At 44.6% G+C, this 16,720-nt stretch overlaps 1 protein-coding gene across 1 annotated transcript in view; it reads right to left on the bottom strand.

Moving 5' to 3' along the window:
* Positions 1-5,827: 5,827 nt before the first annotated feature.
* Positions 5,828-16,720, bottom strand: part of LOC137534368 (acyl-coenzyme A thioesterase 1-like) — a 19,311-nt gene continuing 8,418 nt past the window's right edge. Inside the window, exons 3-4 of the mRNA XM_068255847.1 lie at positions 12,304-12,506; positions 5,828-6,678 (exon numbers count right to left, since the gene is read on the bottom strand). Coding sequence (XP_068111948.1) covers positions 6,079-6,678; positions 12,304-12,506 — 803 coding nt within the window. The 3' untranslated portion in view covers positions 5,828-6,078. The remainder of the gene's footprint in view (positions 6,679-12,303; positions 12,507-16,720) is intronic.

The raw sequence follows: 16,720 nt of genomic DNA, 5'->3' as shown, positions 1-16,720 counted from the left end.
GTCCTCCAGCCCCTTGAAGTCTGTGGGCTTCCTTTGCCGTCTTTTCCAGCCTGCTGCTATGTGGCCTGGGAATCAGGCTGGCCACGTTCAACTTCAGCAAATGCACAGAAAGTTCCCGGGCATGGGAGCGTGACAGGGGTGCACGCAGTCAAGCCACGCATTCAGTAAAGGGAATGACTGACCGGATTACCAGACCAGATGGCGGCAGAACAGAGCGGCCGGAGAGGGAGCCCACAGACATCAAGGGGCCGGAGGAGGAAGCCCCAGATAAGTATAAATAAGGGCATTAGCTTAATCTCATGTACACTTTAAAAGTTTCCTACCACTCCAGATGCTTTTAAAGCACAGTTGTCGACAAACTCCAGGCCTGGAGGGCCAGATCCATGCCAGTGTTTAGGATGGACTGAGAAAGAGAGGAATGTGTTCACCTTTCCTGATTTAAGCCCCATTCACACCTAAAACACTGGCGATTAACGCTAGCGTTTTGCAGGAGTGATTTTACCACGATCACGATTAGCGGTGCTATGCATGCTAATCACTATCGCTAATCACAATTCGCCGGCAAAACGCTGCATGTTACGCATTTGTAGTTAACACTGACTGCAAACGCAGCAGTGAGAACACTGCCATAGGCTAACAGGGGCTAGCGGTTTTTTAAAACCTCTAGCGTTTTGCGCTGAGCGGGAATCGCGCGATTCCCGCTCAAGTGTGAATGGGCTCTTAGACCCATCAATTTTAGCTGTGTCAAAAATGTGTGAAAGGATCGGTTTGACATCCCTGTTCTAAAGCAAATCTGTGAGGCGATAATACTTACCGAGGTAAAGGGAAGCCTCTAGATCAGTGTTTCTCAACATTTTATTAGTATGTACCCCTTTTAAAACCCTGTACTCACCAAGTACCCCCTAGCATAGTAAACATTATCACAAGTACCCCTTGACAAATATATATTTAATCGGAATACATGATAATTGGTTCTAAACGATGTACAAGCATTTACTATTGCTTTTAATTAGCTAAAACACTAATTTGGTGTTGTTTAAATAGGATTTATAATTTTCTAAAACTTTAAATTTGTTATTCTTGGTTAGTATATCAAGCCAGAGTACCCCCTGGAACCATCAGAAGTACCCCCTGGGATACGCGTACCACACGTTGAGAACCTAGGCTCTAGATGATCCAGAAGCTTCTCCGATCCTTCTTGATTTGATCGCTGTTCACCATCTTCTTTGTGGCCGTGATCCCTTCAGTGTACGAGCGCAGGCCGCACTACGCAGGCACATGTACAGCCCATAGCTACATAATAGCAGAGCCGCTCGTGCTATGGAGAAAAATGTGGCTCCATGCTACTGTGCAGTGCGGTGCGGTTGTGCAAACATATTCAACAAACCCTTGTTGAATATGTTCGGAGGGCTCCAGCACTGGATCGGTGGAGCCGTGGAGGATGGGAAACTTCTGGACTACCCAGAGGCTACTAAGGTAAGTATCCAACCATTATTGCAGATTTCACTTCAGGTACACTTAAATTAGACTAGCAGCCAGTCAACTGAGAGGGCTAAAGACCTTGAACAAGCACCTGTACACACAGTATGCTCAAGTTTACAAACTAGACATGCCCAGTGCACAGGACTAAGGCCACATACAGACATCAGACCATAGTCTTTGGAAAATGAAAGATCACAGACCAATCTTACCACCCTTCATGTAGTATAAGAGCCATACTCTACACAGTCTTTTCTATGGAGCTGAACTCCACATCAGGAAAAAATCTTGGCAAGATGCTGCACACACAGATGCTGTACAGACACAAAAGATCAGTATCTGCAAAAGATCTGTTCCTGCCAAAAATCCATTCCTGCAAATTGCAATGATAGTCTATGAGATCTGCAGATCATCATACACACATGATTTAACTGACATTCATCTGCAGATCTGCAAATCCATCCTGGTGGATCTGATCTGCAGATGAATGTCAGTTAAATCATGTGTTTATGATGATCTGCAGATCTCATAGACTATCATTGCAATTTGCATGAATGGATTTTTGGCAGGAACAGATCTTTTGCAGATACTGATCTTTTGTGTCTGTACAGCATCTGTGTGTGCAGCATCTTGCCAAGATTTTTTCCTGATGTGGAGTTCAGCTCCATAGAAAAGACTGTGTAGAGTATGGCTCTTATACTACAGGAAGGGTGGTAAGATTGGTCTGTGATCTTTCATTTTCCAAAGACTATGGTCTGATGTCTGTATGTGGCCTAAGTTTATTTTTACTGGGTTGGTTGGTTACTCAAGCTAAGGCAACAAATAAATTGCTAAACTTTGCTCAATTCACTTTTACCACGTTTCCTTTCTTGATCATCATTGCAAATAGTCGTGAATTAAAATCCAATTAGGTGACCACCTGATGAAGGCCAGAAGTGCAGGTGGTACATGTGGTGGGGATGGAGTGCATTTGGTCACGCCAGTGACAGACTTTTCTCCTCTGTTGGCACAGAAGAGGATGTGAGCTCACGTATTACTAGGTGAACTTTCTGGACATAGCTTTAAAGGGAACCTGAACTCAAAACAAACAAACAAACAAAAAAAACATGAGTTTCACTTACCTGGAGACACTGAAGCAAAACAAAAATTATGATATAATGAATTGGTTGTGAAGTACGGATAATTACCATTACATTAGTAGCATATAAAATATTCTCATTTTTTATTTTTAGTTATATAGGTGTTTTTTTTAATATAACATTGCATCAATCTCTAATATTTGCAGTTTACAGACTACTCAGCATTCTAAATTTTACAGAGCAGGCTAGTGAACTTTTGACCTGTCCTCTGCAGAAAAAAAAAAAAAAGATACAGTGACAGACACTTGAGATAAGCTTCAGAAGACAGAGCTCTCTGCGACTTTGAAAGTCGATGAGCTTAGTGGCTCTTTTGCATAGATAACTAATTTCTTAACTTCTTTTTGTACTGGAAACAATATTAGACTCATGTCTCTGCTCGTAATGTCTTATTTCTTAGCTGTAGTACACATACAAATCATTATATCAGAAGTTTATTTTCACTTCAGATTCCCTTTAACACCCCCTGTGGACACCAAGTTTACTCACGGATTCCCCTTGTCCCCACAGCCAAGCCAAAAGTCAAGGTGCAGACCTGCGAACACCGAGGTAGGATAAAAAAAAGGGGGTAACACTTTGGACAAAAAAAAAAAAAATGGAGATACCGGGAGCCCTGATGGTGCAGGAAGTCACAACAATAAAAAAGTGTATAGAGATACACAAACCCGACTCCACTTGGGTGACCAGCCAGGCTGGATGCAGTCGCTCTCTGGGTACAAAAAGTTCTAGATGGTTGCAAAGGTGGCGTTAGGCCAAATACCCCTCCCGAAGGAGGGTTGGTAACACAAAGGGGGAGAAAGAGGCGCCCAGGATATGATAATACTATGTCAAAAGCAACTAAAATGAAAAAAGTTTGAGGTGGCTTACCTCAATGATGACACGTTCAAAATGATTTGTAACATACTTTAATATGCACTTGGCAACACGTTTCGTAGGTCTCAACCAACTTCCTCAGACCGAATACAGTGCCAGAAGAAAATCAAGCCAGCATTTGAGACGCCTCTAGAGCCTTACTGTAATATTGCTAAGAGTATTACTAAGGCTTACTAGAATATAAAAAAAAAAAAAAAAAAAATCTACCAAAACGTAAAACACATTTGATTATGTAATATTCTAGACCCAGGGTCCCCAAACATTTTGGGGCAAGGGCCGGGTCAACGTACTTCAGACTGCTGGGGGGCCGGTGTATAGATAAAATGATGTAGAAATCTTTGCAGACCAGACAGTGAAGCACACCCAGGCGACAACCTACAGTGGACAGCAGTGTCACCTGTTGTGGAATTGAATTGGAAACCAGCGAATTACTGCTTTCTGGCTTCCATGTGGATGGGTGGTGCCAGCATTGCTATTCTATATGCGGACCACCAATATTTAAGGATGTAGCTGACTGCATTTATAAGTAATACAATGTGTGTGTGTGTGTGTGTGTGTGCGTGCGTGTTTGTGGGGGGGGTCGGTAAAAAAGCCTCAGGGGGCCACATTCGGCCCGCGGGCCTTAGTTTGAGGATTACTGTTCTAGACTGAATGGTCCATTTAGCAAAGGAAAAAAAAAAAAAAAAAAAAGTGTGTGAGAGAGATCATTATCTTATCTCTTCTTATCTTCATCATCGTCATTCATAATCAAGACAAAACAATTTTTTTTCTTTTTTTTTTTAATGTTTATTTTTTTTCCATTTGTAAAAGAAATTAAACAGATGAATATACAACATCAAAACAACGTGCCATCTGTTCGCCAAGAGAAAATATATGGGTTGCCCAATAGGAGTATAAAAAGGTTAATGCAGCATACCTCCAAAACTGAGCATGATCTGGGAATACTGAGGTTGAGGCCGGTTTCACACTGTGCTTTTAAAAAAAAAAAAAATTGCGCCGTGATGAGGGGGTTACATTGCAACGGTAAAAACAGCTTTAGGGGATTACCGCAAATTAATGCGGAAATCCCCGAAAGCTGTTTTTACCGATGCGTTCTGGCATCAGGCCAAGCAGAAAGTGAGGCCCTCTAGTGCTTTCTTCCTGTGGCCAAAAAGACAAATTGCGTGGAAGTGTATTGACAACATACGCTTCCGTGCATGCGTCCCGCGAATACGTGCAGCGGCCACTTTAAAACATCTGCGTCGCCATAGACTTACAAGATTTCCGGTCTGCCACACAAGCCGCCCCCCTAACACGCTGTTTCCCTTGCGTAGCCGGCAGCGAAAAACATCTCATCGCACCGTCCCTGTATGAAAGGCCACATAGGCTTTCATTGGTGTTGCATTGCCCTGCAGTAAAAACAGGGTAACGCAATGTCCCAGTGTGAAAGCGGCCTAAATACTATTTATGGTATTGGAACAGAAGTGGTTAATATAAAAGTATAATATCCGGGAGTAAAGTGCAAACATATCTTAAAAGTAGACCTGTAGGGATAAAAGTGCCCCAAATGGGTACTCTCTCTGGGAGAGGGAAACCTCTGGATCCCCCAGTCTTGCCTCATTCTCCTTCACTGGCCCATTCCAGCACTAACCCCTCAGCAAAACTGTCAGTCTTGACATTGGCTTGCACATGTGTAGTAGCACGGATCCGCTCAGACTTTGGCAGAAAAAGGCGAGGACGGTCAGGTCCGGGTTACTACGCATGTATGAGCCATCTGCGCAGTAGCACGGTCCCTATTGTGCTAGGCTATCTCTGCTGAACCCCAAGCGGATGTGTGCTACTGCGCCAGCACAATGCGGCCACGCTTCAGGGGTCGGGGGAAGTCTCTAGAGGATATCAGAATGCTTACTGCTTCTAACAAATACAATCCATTGTGCTTCATGAAATGTTCTCAGCAACTACTGTTATAATTAAATGTGGAACGATTGTCTTTTATGATGTAAAAAGAAGTAAACAGTGTTGCATTTGACAAAAGCATTGTGATTGCACCATTTGTCTTCCAAGTACAAAGCCTCTAGAGCAGCCTTTCTCAACCTTTTTACCCTGGAGGAACTCTGCAAACATCTTTTTGACCTCAAGGAACCCCTGCACTCATTTTGCAGGAAGCATGGTCTTTAAAAGTAGGTGTGGCTGTTTATTTCACTACCACCTATTACACTGTCATTATACTGTCTCGTTGTTGTAGTGTTTATTAATGTGCTCATTATAACCCTGAACCCCCCCCCCCCCCCCCCATTTAGTGCTTCTTTTTACAGTACCTCTTATTATAATGTGCTTTATCATACTCTCCCCCCCCCCCCCCCCCCCCCCATGATGGGGGGGGGGATGGCAAGGTACCCCTGCAGAGTATTCAAGGAACCCTGGGGTTCCAGGAACCTGGTTGAGAAAGCCTGCTCTAGACGGATCCAGAGGCTTCCTCCTCCCGATGTAAATATTTTTTTTTCTTTCCCTGAATCTCACAGGTTTACTTTAAGGACAATCAAAGTACCACTATTCTCCTCGCATAGATCATTGCCTTCCTCATAGCTATCAGATCCATAGGAAATCCTCTTTATAGCTTGTTTGCACTGCTTTGTTGATTTAATTGCCTATGAAAGAAAGCCTGAATCTTCTGCCAGGAATCCACTTGTGCCACAGAATGGGCCTTTGGTTCTCCTCCCCAAGTGACTGGAAAGCCTGCAGCCTTATGCATAGAAGCTTTACATAGCGGGAAGTATGGTGGCTCAATATAATGGCCAGCTTTAGCATAGTACACAACTTCAGGCTTGTCTTTTCCTTGTTCTTCCAGAAGTTTGCATGCTGTCTGCGCATGGAAGCGGCTGTCCCAGTTTCTGTCATCTCCTGCAACAATGAACAGAAACTTGCAATCTGCCTTCCCAACTGGAATAAGGCTTTCCCGATTGGGCTCCTCCAGCACATTGAGATAAATGTCTCGGATGTCACCAACTCCTGGCACTGGGAAAGTAACCTTCCTCAAATCATAACCAATAGGAGGCAAAGTGATGTCCTTGTAGTGAAGGGCAGTTACTACATTGGCTACAGATCCATTTACAACAGCTGTAGCAGTTATACCTTTAAGGAAAGAGGCCATAGAAAGCACCAAATCTCCACCTTTAGAATGGCCAAGAAGACCAATTCCTGGACCTTTCACCTGAAAAAGAAAGAAAAGCCAGATACCTTGATCAGCGTATTCAAACTCAAGATACAGGTACAGAACAAGGCTTAAAGGCAAATTGGCTCACATCACATTTTTGCTATCCTAATGGATTTGGACCTCCCACTTCATGAAAATCTCAGAAACTCCTGAACTGAAGATTACAAAAGATCCTGGTCCAAGAAACCAAGATCAGCATTGCAGCTTGACAAAGAAGCATTCAAAACAGCGGGCTGTAGCTGCGTCCAAGCCATTTTTTTTTTTTTGGCATGTGATTTTAATGTGTCTGAATAAAGAGCGATTTCTTCAAGAGTGGTGCTGCTGATCTTGGTTTCTTGAATCGGCAACCCTTGGGCATCAGGGTCATATCAGCTCTAGCGCACTCCTATCTCCATTGAAGTGCTTGGTCTAACACTGTGTGAAAAGATTCTGGTCCTACAGAAAGGTGGCAATAAGAATGATAACTGTGCTCCATGCAGAAAGCATCCTCAAAAGTTCAACATAAGCTAGTCAGAAAATATCTGCTTAAAGGGAACCTTAACAGTTTGAAAAAAAAATGGGTTTAACTTACCTGGGGCCTCTTCCAGACTCACGCAGCCGCCCTGTGCCTGCGCTGTCACCAAGTGTCCCTCCAGTAAACCCGCAGTGACCCTCTTACGGCTGGCTGACTGGTGAGTTGGCAGGCCACTGCGCAAGCGTGGCCCTGCGTGTTCTCGATCACGCTCCCCTTGCCAGGAACATTATGCGCATGCGCAGATGTTTTTTTTTTTGCACTGGAAGCGCAATAAGGCGCCGTGTGGACCAAGGCTGCACATCAAAGCGAAAATAGGGTGCTGTGGGGCCTGGAGGATTGGTGTGTCCTGGCACGGGTGCAGGGCAGCTGCAGGGGGCTGGTAGAAGCCCCAGGTATGTTAAACCCGTTTTTTTTTTCACACAATTTATTTCACTTTAAAGGATACCCGAGGTGACATGTGACATGAGATAGACATGGGTATGTACAGTGCCAAGCACACAAATAACTATGCTGTGTTCCTTTTTTTCTTTCTCTGTCTGAAAGAGTTAAATATCAGGTATGTAAGTGGCTGACTCAGTCCTGACTCAGAGAGGAAGTGACTATAGTGTGACTGTCACTGATAAGAAATTCCAACTATAAAACACTTTCCTAGCAGAAAATGACTTGAGAGCAGGAAACAGATAAAAAGGTTCAATAGTTCATAGATTTTAGCTCTGGCATACTTCAATGAATGTGCCATTGAACAAAAACAGTTAAAAAACTTAAAAAGTAGATTTAAACATAAAATAAAAACTGGATATCCTAAAAAGTCGTTTTTAGGAGAAGAAAGATAGATACAATTGTTTATTTTATTAATTTATTTTCGCCTCTGGCGTCCTTTAAAGAGAAGCGGAGTTAATCATTCCCCTCTCAAGCCCACTGCTATTCCATAAACGCTTGCAAATTATTAAAGTGGTCCTGCAGTGAGTTTCAACAACCGAAAACACGCAGGCAGATACCAACCAGCGATGTGTTTTTCCCCCAGAAATATGCGCAGTCAGTCTAATATGGAGAAGGAGGAAGAGAGAGACCTCTTTGGCTTTCCACTCTCATTAAGTCATTCCCCACCCTTCACCCTTTCATTCCCCGCCACATCCAGCAGAGCTTCCCGGCTTGCAAGACTCACAACTAGCGCCATGCATAAGCAAGGCTGTATTGAGCATCAGTGCACAAACTGCACATGCTTAGTACATTGCATCACACGTGCACGGAATCAAAGATGGCGCATGAGCTCCTGAGTTTCGGCCACGAACAGATGACTTAGAAGTTAACCAGGGATCAGCACCATCTTTGCAAGAAATAGTTTTCATACCGAGAAAAAAAAAAAAAAGTGAAAATTATACCTAATGTACTTAGGAATCAGGATTTTTTTTTTTTTTTTTTTTGCAGACTTCAGGATTGACTTGAAGTGAGGAGTATATGGAGGCTGCCGTATTTATTTCCTTTTAAGCAATACCAGTTGCCTAGCAGTTCTGCTGATCTTTGCCTCTAAAGGCTCATACACACATCGGACTATAGTCTTTGGAAAATGAAAGATCACAGACCAATCTTACCACCCTTCATGTAGTATGAGAGCCATACCTTCACAGTCTTTTCTATGGAGCTGAACTGCACATCAGAATTTTTTTTTTTTTTTGCAAGATGCTGCACACACAGATGCTGTACAGACACAAAAGATCAGTATCTGCAAATGATCTGTTCCTGCCAAAAATCCATTCCTGCAAATTGCAGTGATAGTCTATGAGATCTGCAGATCATCATACACACATGATTTAACTGACATTCATCTGCAGATCAAGCAATCATCCGCAGATCTGAAAATCCATCCTGGTGGATCTGATCTGCAGATGAATGTCAGTTAAATCATGTGTGTATGATGATCTGCAGATCTCATAGACTATCATTGCTTTTTGCAGGAATGGATTTTTGGCAGGAACAGATCTTTTGCAGCTACAGATCTTTTGAGTGTGTGCAGCATGTTTGTGTGCAGCATCTTGCAAAGATTTTTTTCTGATGGGGAGTTCAGCTCCATAGAAAAGACTGACGGTATGGCTCTCATACTACATGGAGGGTGGTAAGATTGGTCTGTGATCTTTCATTTTCCAAAGACTATAGTCTGATGTGTGTATGCACCCTAAGATTAGGGGTTTCTGACATTACTGACAGATCTGGTGCATGCTTGTTTCTGGTGTTATTCAGACACTAGTGCAGCCAAATAGATCAGCAGGGCTGCCAGGCAACTGGTATGGTTTAAAAGGAAATAAATATGGCAGCCTCCATATTCTTCTCACCACAGTTGTCGCTTTAAAGTAAACCTGTAGGGGGAAAAAAAGTGCCCCTGGGGCATACTTACCTTAGGAGGGGGAAACGTCTAGATCCTAATAAGGCTTCCACTGCCCTCCACAGCCAGCTTGATCTAGCGCTGGCTCTCCTGCAGCAACATGAACCACAATGTTCACAATCCTTGTTACGCGCAAGCGCACTTGCAGCTTCCAACTCCGGCGGAAATAGTTCTACTTCGTAGAGCATGCCTGACCGGGTTCCTCTATTTCTGCCGAAGCCCATCGGAAAGCCACTGCTGCTGACAACCTTCGTCGGGAGTTCTTAGAGCGTCCCAGCACTGGATCCCCTCTGGAGAGGAGGAATCCTCTTTAGGATCCAGAGGTTTCCCCATCCCGAGGCAAGTACCCCGTAGGGGCACTTTTTTTCCCTTCAGGCACACTAAGTACATTCAAGGAGTCAGAGACTAAAATCTGCTCCTGTTAAAGCATTGCTGCATTCGGTAAGGCAGAAAAAAAAGCTGATTTTACCAAACTCTCAATTCACTAAGGCTGTTACTGCATGGCAAGCTGAAATTACCGAGCAGTGTGGTAAATACCTCAATATATGACAAGAAATGTCAATTCACAAAGATCAGATTATTTGGTAAAACCAAGTGGGCTATTCAGTATATATCTCCATGAGCTGTCACTCAGCATTCGGTAAAATGTTACAGGCAAAAGGAGACAGCCAATAGCAGGAGTCACCAAGTACTCTTTCTCCCTCCATTGTTGCTGATATACTGCCGATCTTCTCTCCCCAGACAGCAGAGAAGAGAGCTGCGGTTTCCCCTTCAGACATTAACCCTTTAGACCCCTGCTCCAAGATACCGAAGAGCAACTTGTGAGATCAGTATAGTTTCAAAAGTGGGCAGGGTTATGAGATGTGGCAAATTATTATTTCATAGTAATAGCTCCCTCTTTTTATTACAGCTTGTTTTGGTGAACTACTGGTTACCTCTCTACATCTTTCTCTGGGGTATAGTGGTCCCTCTCCCTTTCATGTATTTTTCCCGTGCAGTCTAGTGGTTCCCCCACTCCCCCTTCCACTTTAAGGTAAGCCCTGGTAGTCTAATGCTCCCTCTTTCTCACAGCTCTCCCTGGAAGTGTAATGTCCCCACACCAATAGCTTTACCTGGTAGTCTGGTGGCCCTTCTTCCTTCCCCTTTAAGGGATTCACTGGTAGTGTAGTGCTGCCACCCATCCCCCTTTAAGGATTCCCTGGTAGTGTAGTCCCTTCCCCATTAAGCTTTCTCTTGTGTCTAGTGGTATACGCCCTTATCCCTAGTAGTCTAGGGCTTGCCTCAAGCACCCCCTTACCCTTGTACAGATTGGCAGCAGAGGAAGCCTGGCTGTAAAGATTACTCATCCACCTGGCTCCTGTAGCGATCGTCTCTCTCCACCTCTCACTTGTACTGCCGGCCTGTTGTGTCAGGACGTACTGGGTCCTGGCTGGTGAGGTCATCAAGCCGACACCTGGGACATGCCAACACAAAAGGGTGGCAGTACGAATGAGACGAGAGAACCAATCACCGCAGAAGGCAGGAGGGTGAGTTATACTGTACTTCCATCCATTCTTTTGCCACCTAATAGTACAGGGGAAGAAGGTGTTGCCCCTGGGTGGGAGAAATCAGGGATTTGGAACCAGGGTGTTACACCCTGGTGCCTCCACCACTTGTTGCCCTGGGTGACGAGCACAGGCATGTGCTAGTACATGCGCTGCATTCATCTTTGCTGCAGACTAATATTCACATTGTTTTGGTAAACCAGGTTCCAGAAATGCTGTGGATATACTGTACCCACAGTGCAAAGTGGTTTAAGTGAGTCTGAAGCGAAATAAAAAAAAACAAAGAGATACTCACCTAAGGAGAGGGAAGGCTCTGGGTCCTATAGAGCCTTCCTGTTCCTCCTACGGTCCCTTCATTCTAGAGCTGTGTCCCCCATTAGCAGAGACTGCTCTCTGCCTCTGCGGGAGACTTCAGAAGCCTGAGTGTTCCCAAAGACAGGCCGTTCCGTACTGCGCATGCACGTCCAAGCATTCTCACGCATGCATAGTAGGAAGCCGTCCTACTCCGGGATCACTCAGGTGGTGGGGATTTGAACAGGGCAGCCAGCGCTGGAACAAGAGGCCTGTGAGAGAAAGGGGAAGGCTCTATAGGACCCAGAGCCTTCCCTCTCCTTAGGTATGTTTTTTTGGGTTTTTTTATTTCACTTCAGACTCCCTTGAAAATAGACACCTGACTATAGAAACCAAGATGTTGGCAATATTTATTTGGGTCTCTTCAGTTTGGCATTTTCTGTTTAACTTAATGGTAGCCTCAATTCAAATACTGCCTTGGTACCATGTGCAGGGGGCCTGTCTGCACGCTTCACATATGCACCTACTTTTGCCAACCCAAAGTTGCACTTAGTATAACATTTCGCTGGCTACCTGTGTACTAGTCAATTAGATAAGTAGGTGTCTATTGCTAGTTATTTCAGATTTTTTTTTATATGCTAATACTTTATATTTATTTTGTCAAGAGACTATAATCTTAAATAACCTTATTGTTTTCATTGTTTTTCTTTTGTTTAAACATCAGGTTTAGGGAATGTGAATGCTGCAACATAGCCACTCGATCTCTGGGCGAAACAAAGGGAACGATCAATCATACATGATGGAAAATCTTGGTTGAAAGGGCAGGATTTTATGATCCTAGAATTTGTAGACAACCCATTAACAGTATATGCAGCCTCCAGCCAGCAGCTCACCTTAGGATGTTGCAGCATGTAATCCACAGCTTCTTCAAAGTACTCCAATTGAAGGTCTTCCATTTGCTTGGGGAGATCTTCAAAGTTGTAATAAGCCAACGCTAATGTAGCAAATCCTTTGCTGGCCAGTAGGCTAGCTTTGTATTCGAGGAGACCACCACCTGTCCCTTGAACCTCAATCACTCCAGGAAATGGTCCAGGTCCTGTAAACAGAATCAGCACACATTACAATATCTGCACCAGAATCTTGCTTAAAGGACACATCCAGGGTGCAAATTAAACAAAAATCTACTTACCTCGGGCTTCCTCCAGCCCCTGGCAGCCGCACTGTGCCTCGCCGCAACTCCGCTCCCTGCCAATGGCCCGGGCTCCATTCCGGTATCAGAGGCCTAGTTGCGATCCACCGTGCGTCTCACATAATTGTGCGAACGTCATACGGACTGTACTGCGCAGGTGCATTAGTTCTGCGCCTGAGCAGTACCGTCTGGATGATGTCAGTGAGCCCACCAGAAATCTTTTCATTTTTTCATCAAGGACATCTGTATGGCTGATATTGTGGTGAAATCCCTCCCACAGTGTGTCTGTAAACCTTGTTGCATTGTGGGAAACAATGGCTTTTCCAACTGTCAAGCAAGCAGTATCTCCCTCTGTGCATAGAACAGTCATTAAAGAGAACCCGAGGTGGTTTCTAATAATCCTAATAGCACACAGAGGCTGGATCTGCATATAATGCCCAGCCTCTGTTGCTATACTGATCCCCCTAGCCCCCCCACCCCCGCGCTCTGCGGTGCCCCCATAAATCACACAGCCGTGCTAGCAACACGCAGCATGTCGCAGCCGGCTGTTTACCTTTGCCAGTGTCAGTCTTGCCGCTTCCCCGCCTCCTCCATAGCACCGCTCCCCGCCCGCGTCCCTTCCCTCCAATCAGCGGGGAGGGAAGAGACGCAGTGTGATTTATGGGGCTGTGTGATTTATGGGGGCAAAGCAGCGGGGCTAGGGGGGATTATATGCAGACCCAGCCTCTGTGTGCTATTAGGATTATTAGGACCCACCTCGGGTTCTCTTTAACCACTTCAGGACCACAGTGCTAAACCCCCCTAAAGACCAGGCCATTTTTGACTAAAAGGGCCACTGCAGCTTTTTTTGATCAGCCTCCCTCCTCTGGCCAGCCTAACACAGCGATCGGCTGTGATAGGCTTCAGCCTATCGTAGGCCTGAAAGATAAATCGAATTTAAATCGAAATCACGATCACCAAGATCACAATTTCAGAATCGTCAAAGCGGCGAATATCGCGATCACGTCATTTCCACATGAGGAAGTTTGAAGAAGCGCCTTCAAACTTTCCCAAAGTCCCAGTGCTCGCAGCGTTGGACATACCTTCCATCCTCTATCGCCCTCTGCCGCCTCTTGTGCTTGGCAAAACTTTGGGGTCCTGTATGTCACATGATATACAGGAAGTATGCCGTGCATTAGAGCCTGCTGGAGGCAAAGTGGATAGACAGGCATTGCTGGACTCGTGCTTGAAGCTATGTCCAGGACTGATGCAACTTGGGGGATAGAGGAGGCACAGAGAAAGACAGCGTGGGCACAGAGACACAAAGGAGGCAAGAGAGAGACCCAGAGGAGGCATGAAGATGCAAAGGGGGCACAATGAGAGACGGGGACATAGGGGGAACAGACAGGCACAAAGGGGGGGGGGGAACAAATCTTGATTTTAAGGAAATCGTGAATCGAAATCGTAATTTTGGACAGAAATCGCTCAATTCAATTTTTTCCTAGAATCGTTCAGGCCTACGCCCTATCACTCCTGTGTCCCACAGGGGGACAGCCGTGTCACACGGCTGTCCCCAGTACAATGCTGCTGTAGATCGCAGCGCTGTACTAGGTATATAGACGACCATCTAACAGAGACCACCGATCCGCCTTCCAAGCAGGACATGCACGCGCAGCCTGAGCGATCTCCTGCACAAGCCAGCTTCAGGACCTGACGCCAATTGGCATTAGGTGGTCCTGAGGCTGCCCCCATGGTCACTCCCATTGGCATGATGCGGTTTTAGGGTTGTTAAACATTCTGCAGAGATCACCTGGCAGGACTAAAGATGTTGCCACCTGTGAAATTTCAGAATGTGAATCAGGGAGAGGAAAGATTTTACAATGAGCAAACATTGACTAAATCATTTATAAATGAATATTGTAAGAAAAATTAAGCAAATGTATTTATTATGTTATTTTCACTACAGTTCCCCTTTAAGCTATGTATACATGTATCAATTTTATCACATTTGCTATACATCACCCAACATATCCAACAGATTCATTTGCAGGAAATCGATGGCCCTAAAAATTGCCCCAAAAATGGTACAGACACCACTTTGCGGAGCGCAAAGCAGACGAAATTCGCAGATATGAACCTTCTCAGAGGATCATTGCACAAGCGTTTTGTGGGCGATTTTGAAAATCGCATGCGCTTGAAAAAAGGCCAAAAAACACCCTTAGTGTGAACAAGCCCATGAAGTCATATACTGCATCTTTGAAAGCTTCACCAAGATAAAAAAAAGGTTTTAAAAGAAATGCTGAAAAAAATCAATCACTCTGAATCCCTTCACTCTGTGTGCTCTCAAGTAAGGCTGGGTGTAACCTACCATTTGCAGCTGGTGAGACTCTCACAGGTCAAATGACTTCTGCACATTAAATCTGCACTCTGTAACCTAGAGAAGAGTCCCTGCAGCAAGCCATACCCACTTTCCTATGTTGTGCATGGCGAGTGTGCGCATCAGAGGGGTATATCACCCAGTTTGGGGAGGTTTTGCATCTTTAATGCTAGAGTGACATGTCCTGCAAGGCTGTTCTTGCTATGTTTAGGAACCTGAATACCTAGATAGCTTATTGTGACCCAGAACCACTACCAGAGTATAAGGGGCTAAAAGAGACCGAAAAGCCCACCTACTAAAAAAGGAATGCTGAATATTATTTCCTAAAACAGAAGGTATTTGCAAATATTCAGCTTTAAATTCACTATAGGCTCTCTATACCGAATCAGATAATTTGGGCAAAGAAGGTAGCGGTAGCACCTTTATAAGTAATAGGTGCAGGGCGGTATTGCGGACGGAAACACGAAGAAGGATATGCGTGTCCAGGGCTGCGCAGGCACAGTTGCCGTTGACTTACAAGTCAGCGGGAGCGAAACTGCACCGCGACGGGAGAACAGAGGATCATTGAGGACCAGCGTGGGACAGGACGGCTGCAATAGGCTGGCAGAAGCCCCAGCTAAGCAAAACCGCTTTCAAAAGAGGATTTGTATATTTGGGAGGATGCACCATGGGAAACCACAGATGCTCACTTAAAGCTGAATTATCGCAAATACCTTGTGCAAAATTATTTTCAGTGTTCATAAACCTGAGTGACCGACACTGCTCCTAGGCTTCAAGCACATGCATATCAAGAGATAAAGCAGGTCAGCCAAACCGGTGAACTAGTGACACCTTGTGGAAACCATTAATAGTGCAGGTGTCACATATGTCACAGCACCACAAATAAAACTTTATTAAAAGTATGTTTATAATAAACCGGTTTGGAGGTACTCTAAAGAGAAACCGTGACCAAGAATTGAACTTTATCCCAGTCAGTAGCTGATACCCCCTTTTACATGAGAAATCTATTCCTTTTCACAAACGGATCATCACGGGGCTCTGTATGGCTGATACTGTTGTGAAACCGCTCCCACAAAAAACTCTGAGGACCATGGTACTCCTGGCAGTTTCCGGTCTGTGAACCTTGTTGCGTTGTGGGAAGTAGCTGTTTACAGCGGTTTCAAACTGCCAAAAAAGCAAGCAGCAGCTACATCACCTGCCAGCAGTAAAAATGTCACCATGTGATAAATGTCAGAATGTAAATCAGGGATTTAAAAGATTTTTTCAATGGACAAAACGCTGACTAAATCATTTATACATAATTATTGTAAAAATGAAGCACTTTTTTTTTAAATTACATTATTTTCACTGGAGTTCCTCTTTAAGCTCCAAACTATCAGCCACCATGCTGCCAACCCTTTTTCTTCCAGTAGCGGCGATGTGTATCACAGTTACCAGGGGAACCGCTGTCCTGCTTCTGCCTCTTCAAAGCAGCTGCAGGATGCGCTGCTAAAACGAGGCTCACACGGAGGAATGGGGGGTGGCAGGGACTCTAATACAGGAAGCAGCAAACACCCTCACAAGTTTGCTTCAGACAGCAAAAGGTCTAGAACTGGCCCTGAGTGTACAGCATGTGACCTTAAAGATGAACTTTACTTTTTATAGTTAAAAGAATAAAATTGTTTGTCCATTGTAAAATCTTTCCTCTTGCTGATCTGCATTCTGAAATGTATCACAGGTGGCAACATCTTTGCAGCTGGTAAATGTATACTGCAGAGCAGACCGT

The sequence above is a fragment of the Hyperolius riggenbachi genome, chromosome 10 (genome assembly GCF_040937935.1).
Source record: "Hyperolius riggenbachi isolate aHypRig1 chromosome 10, aHypRig1.pri, whole genome shotgun sequence".
NCBI lineage: Eukaryota > Metazoa > Chordata > Amphibia > Anura > Hyperoliidae > Hyperolius > Hyperolius riggenbachi.
The sequence above is the reverse complement of the archived record's forward strand: the minus strand, read 5'-3'. Positions and strand labels throughout refer to the sequence as shown.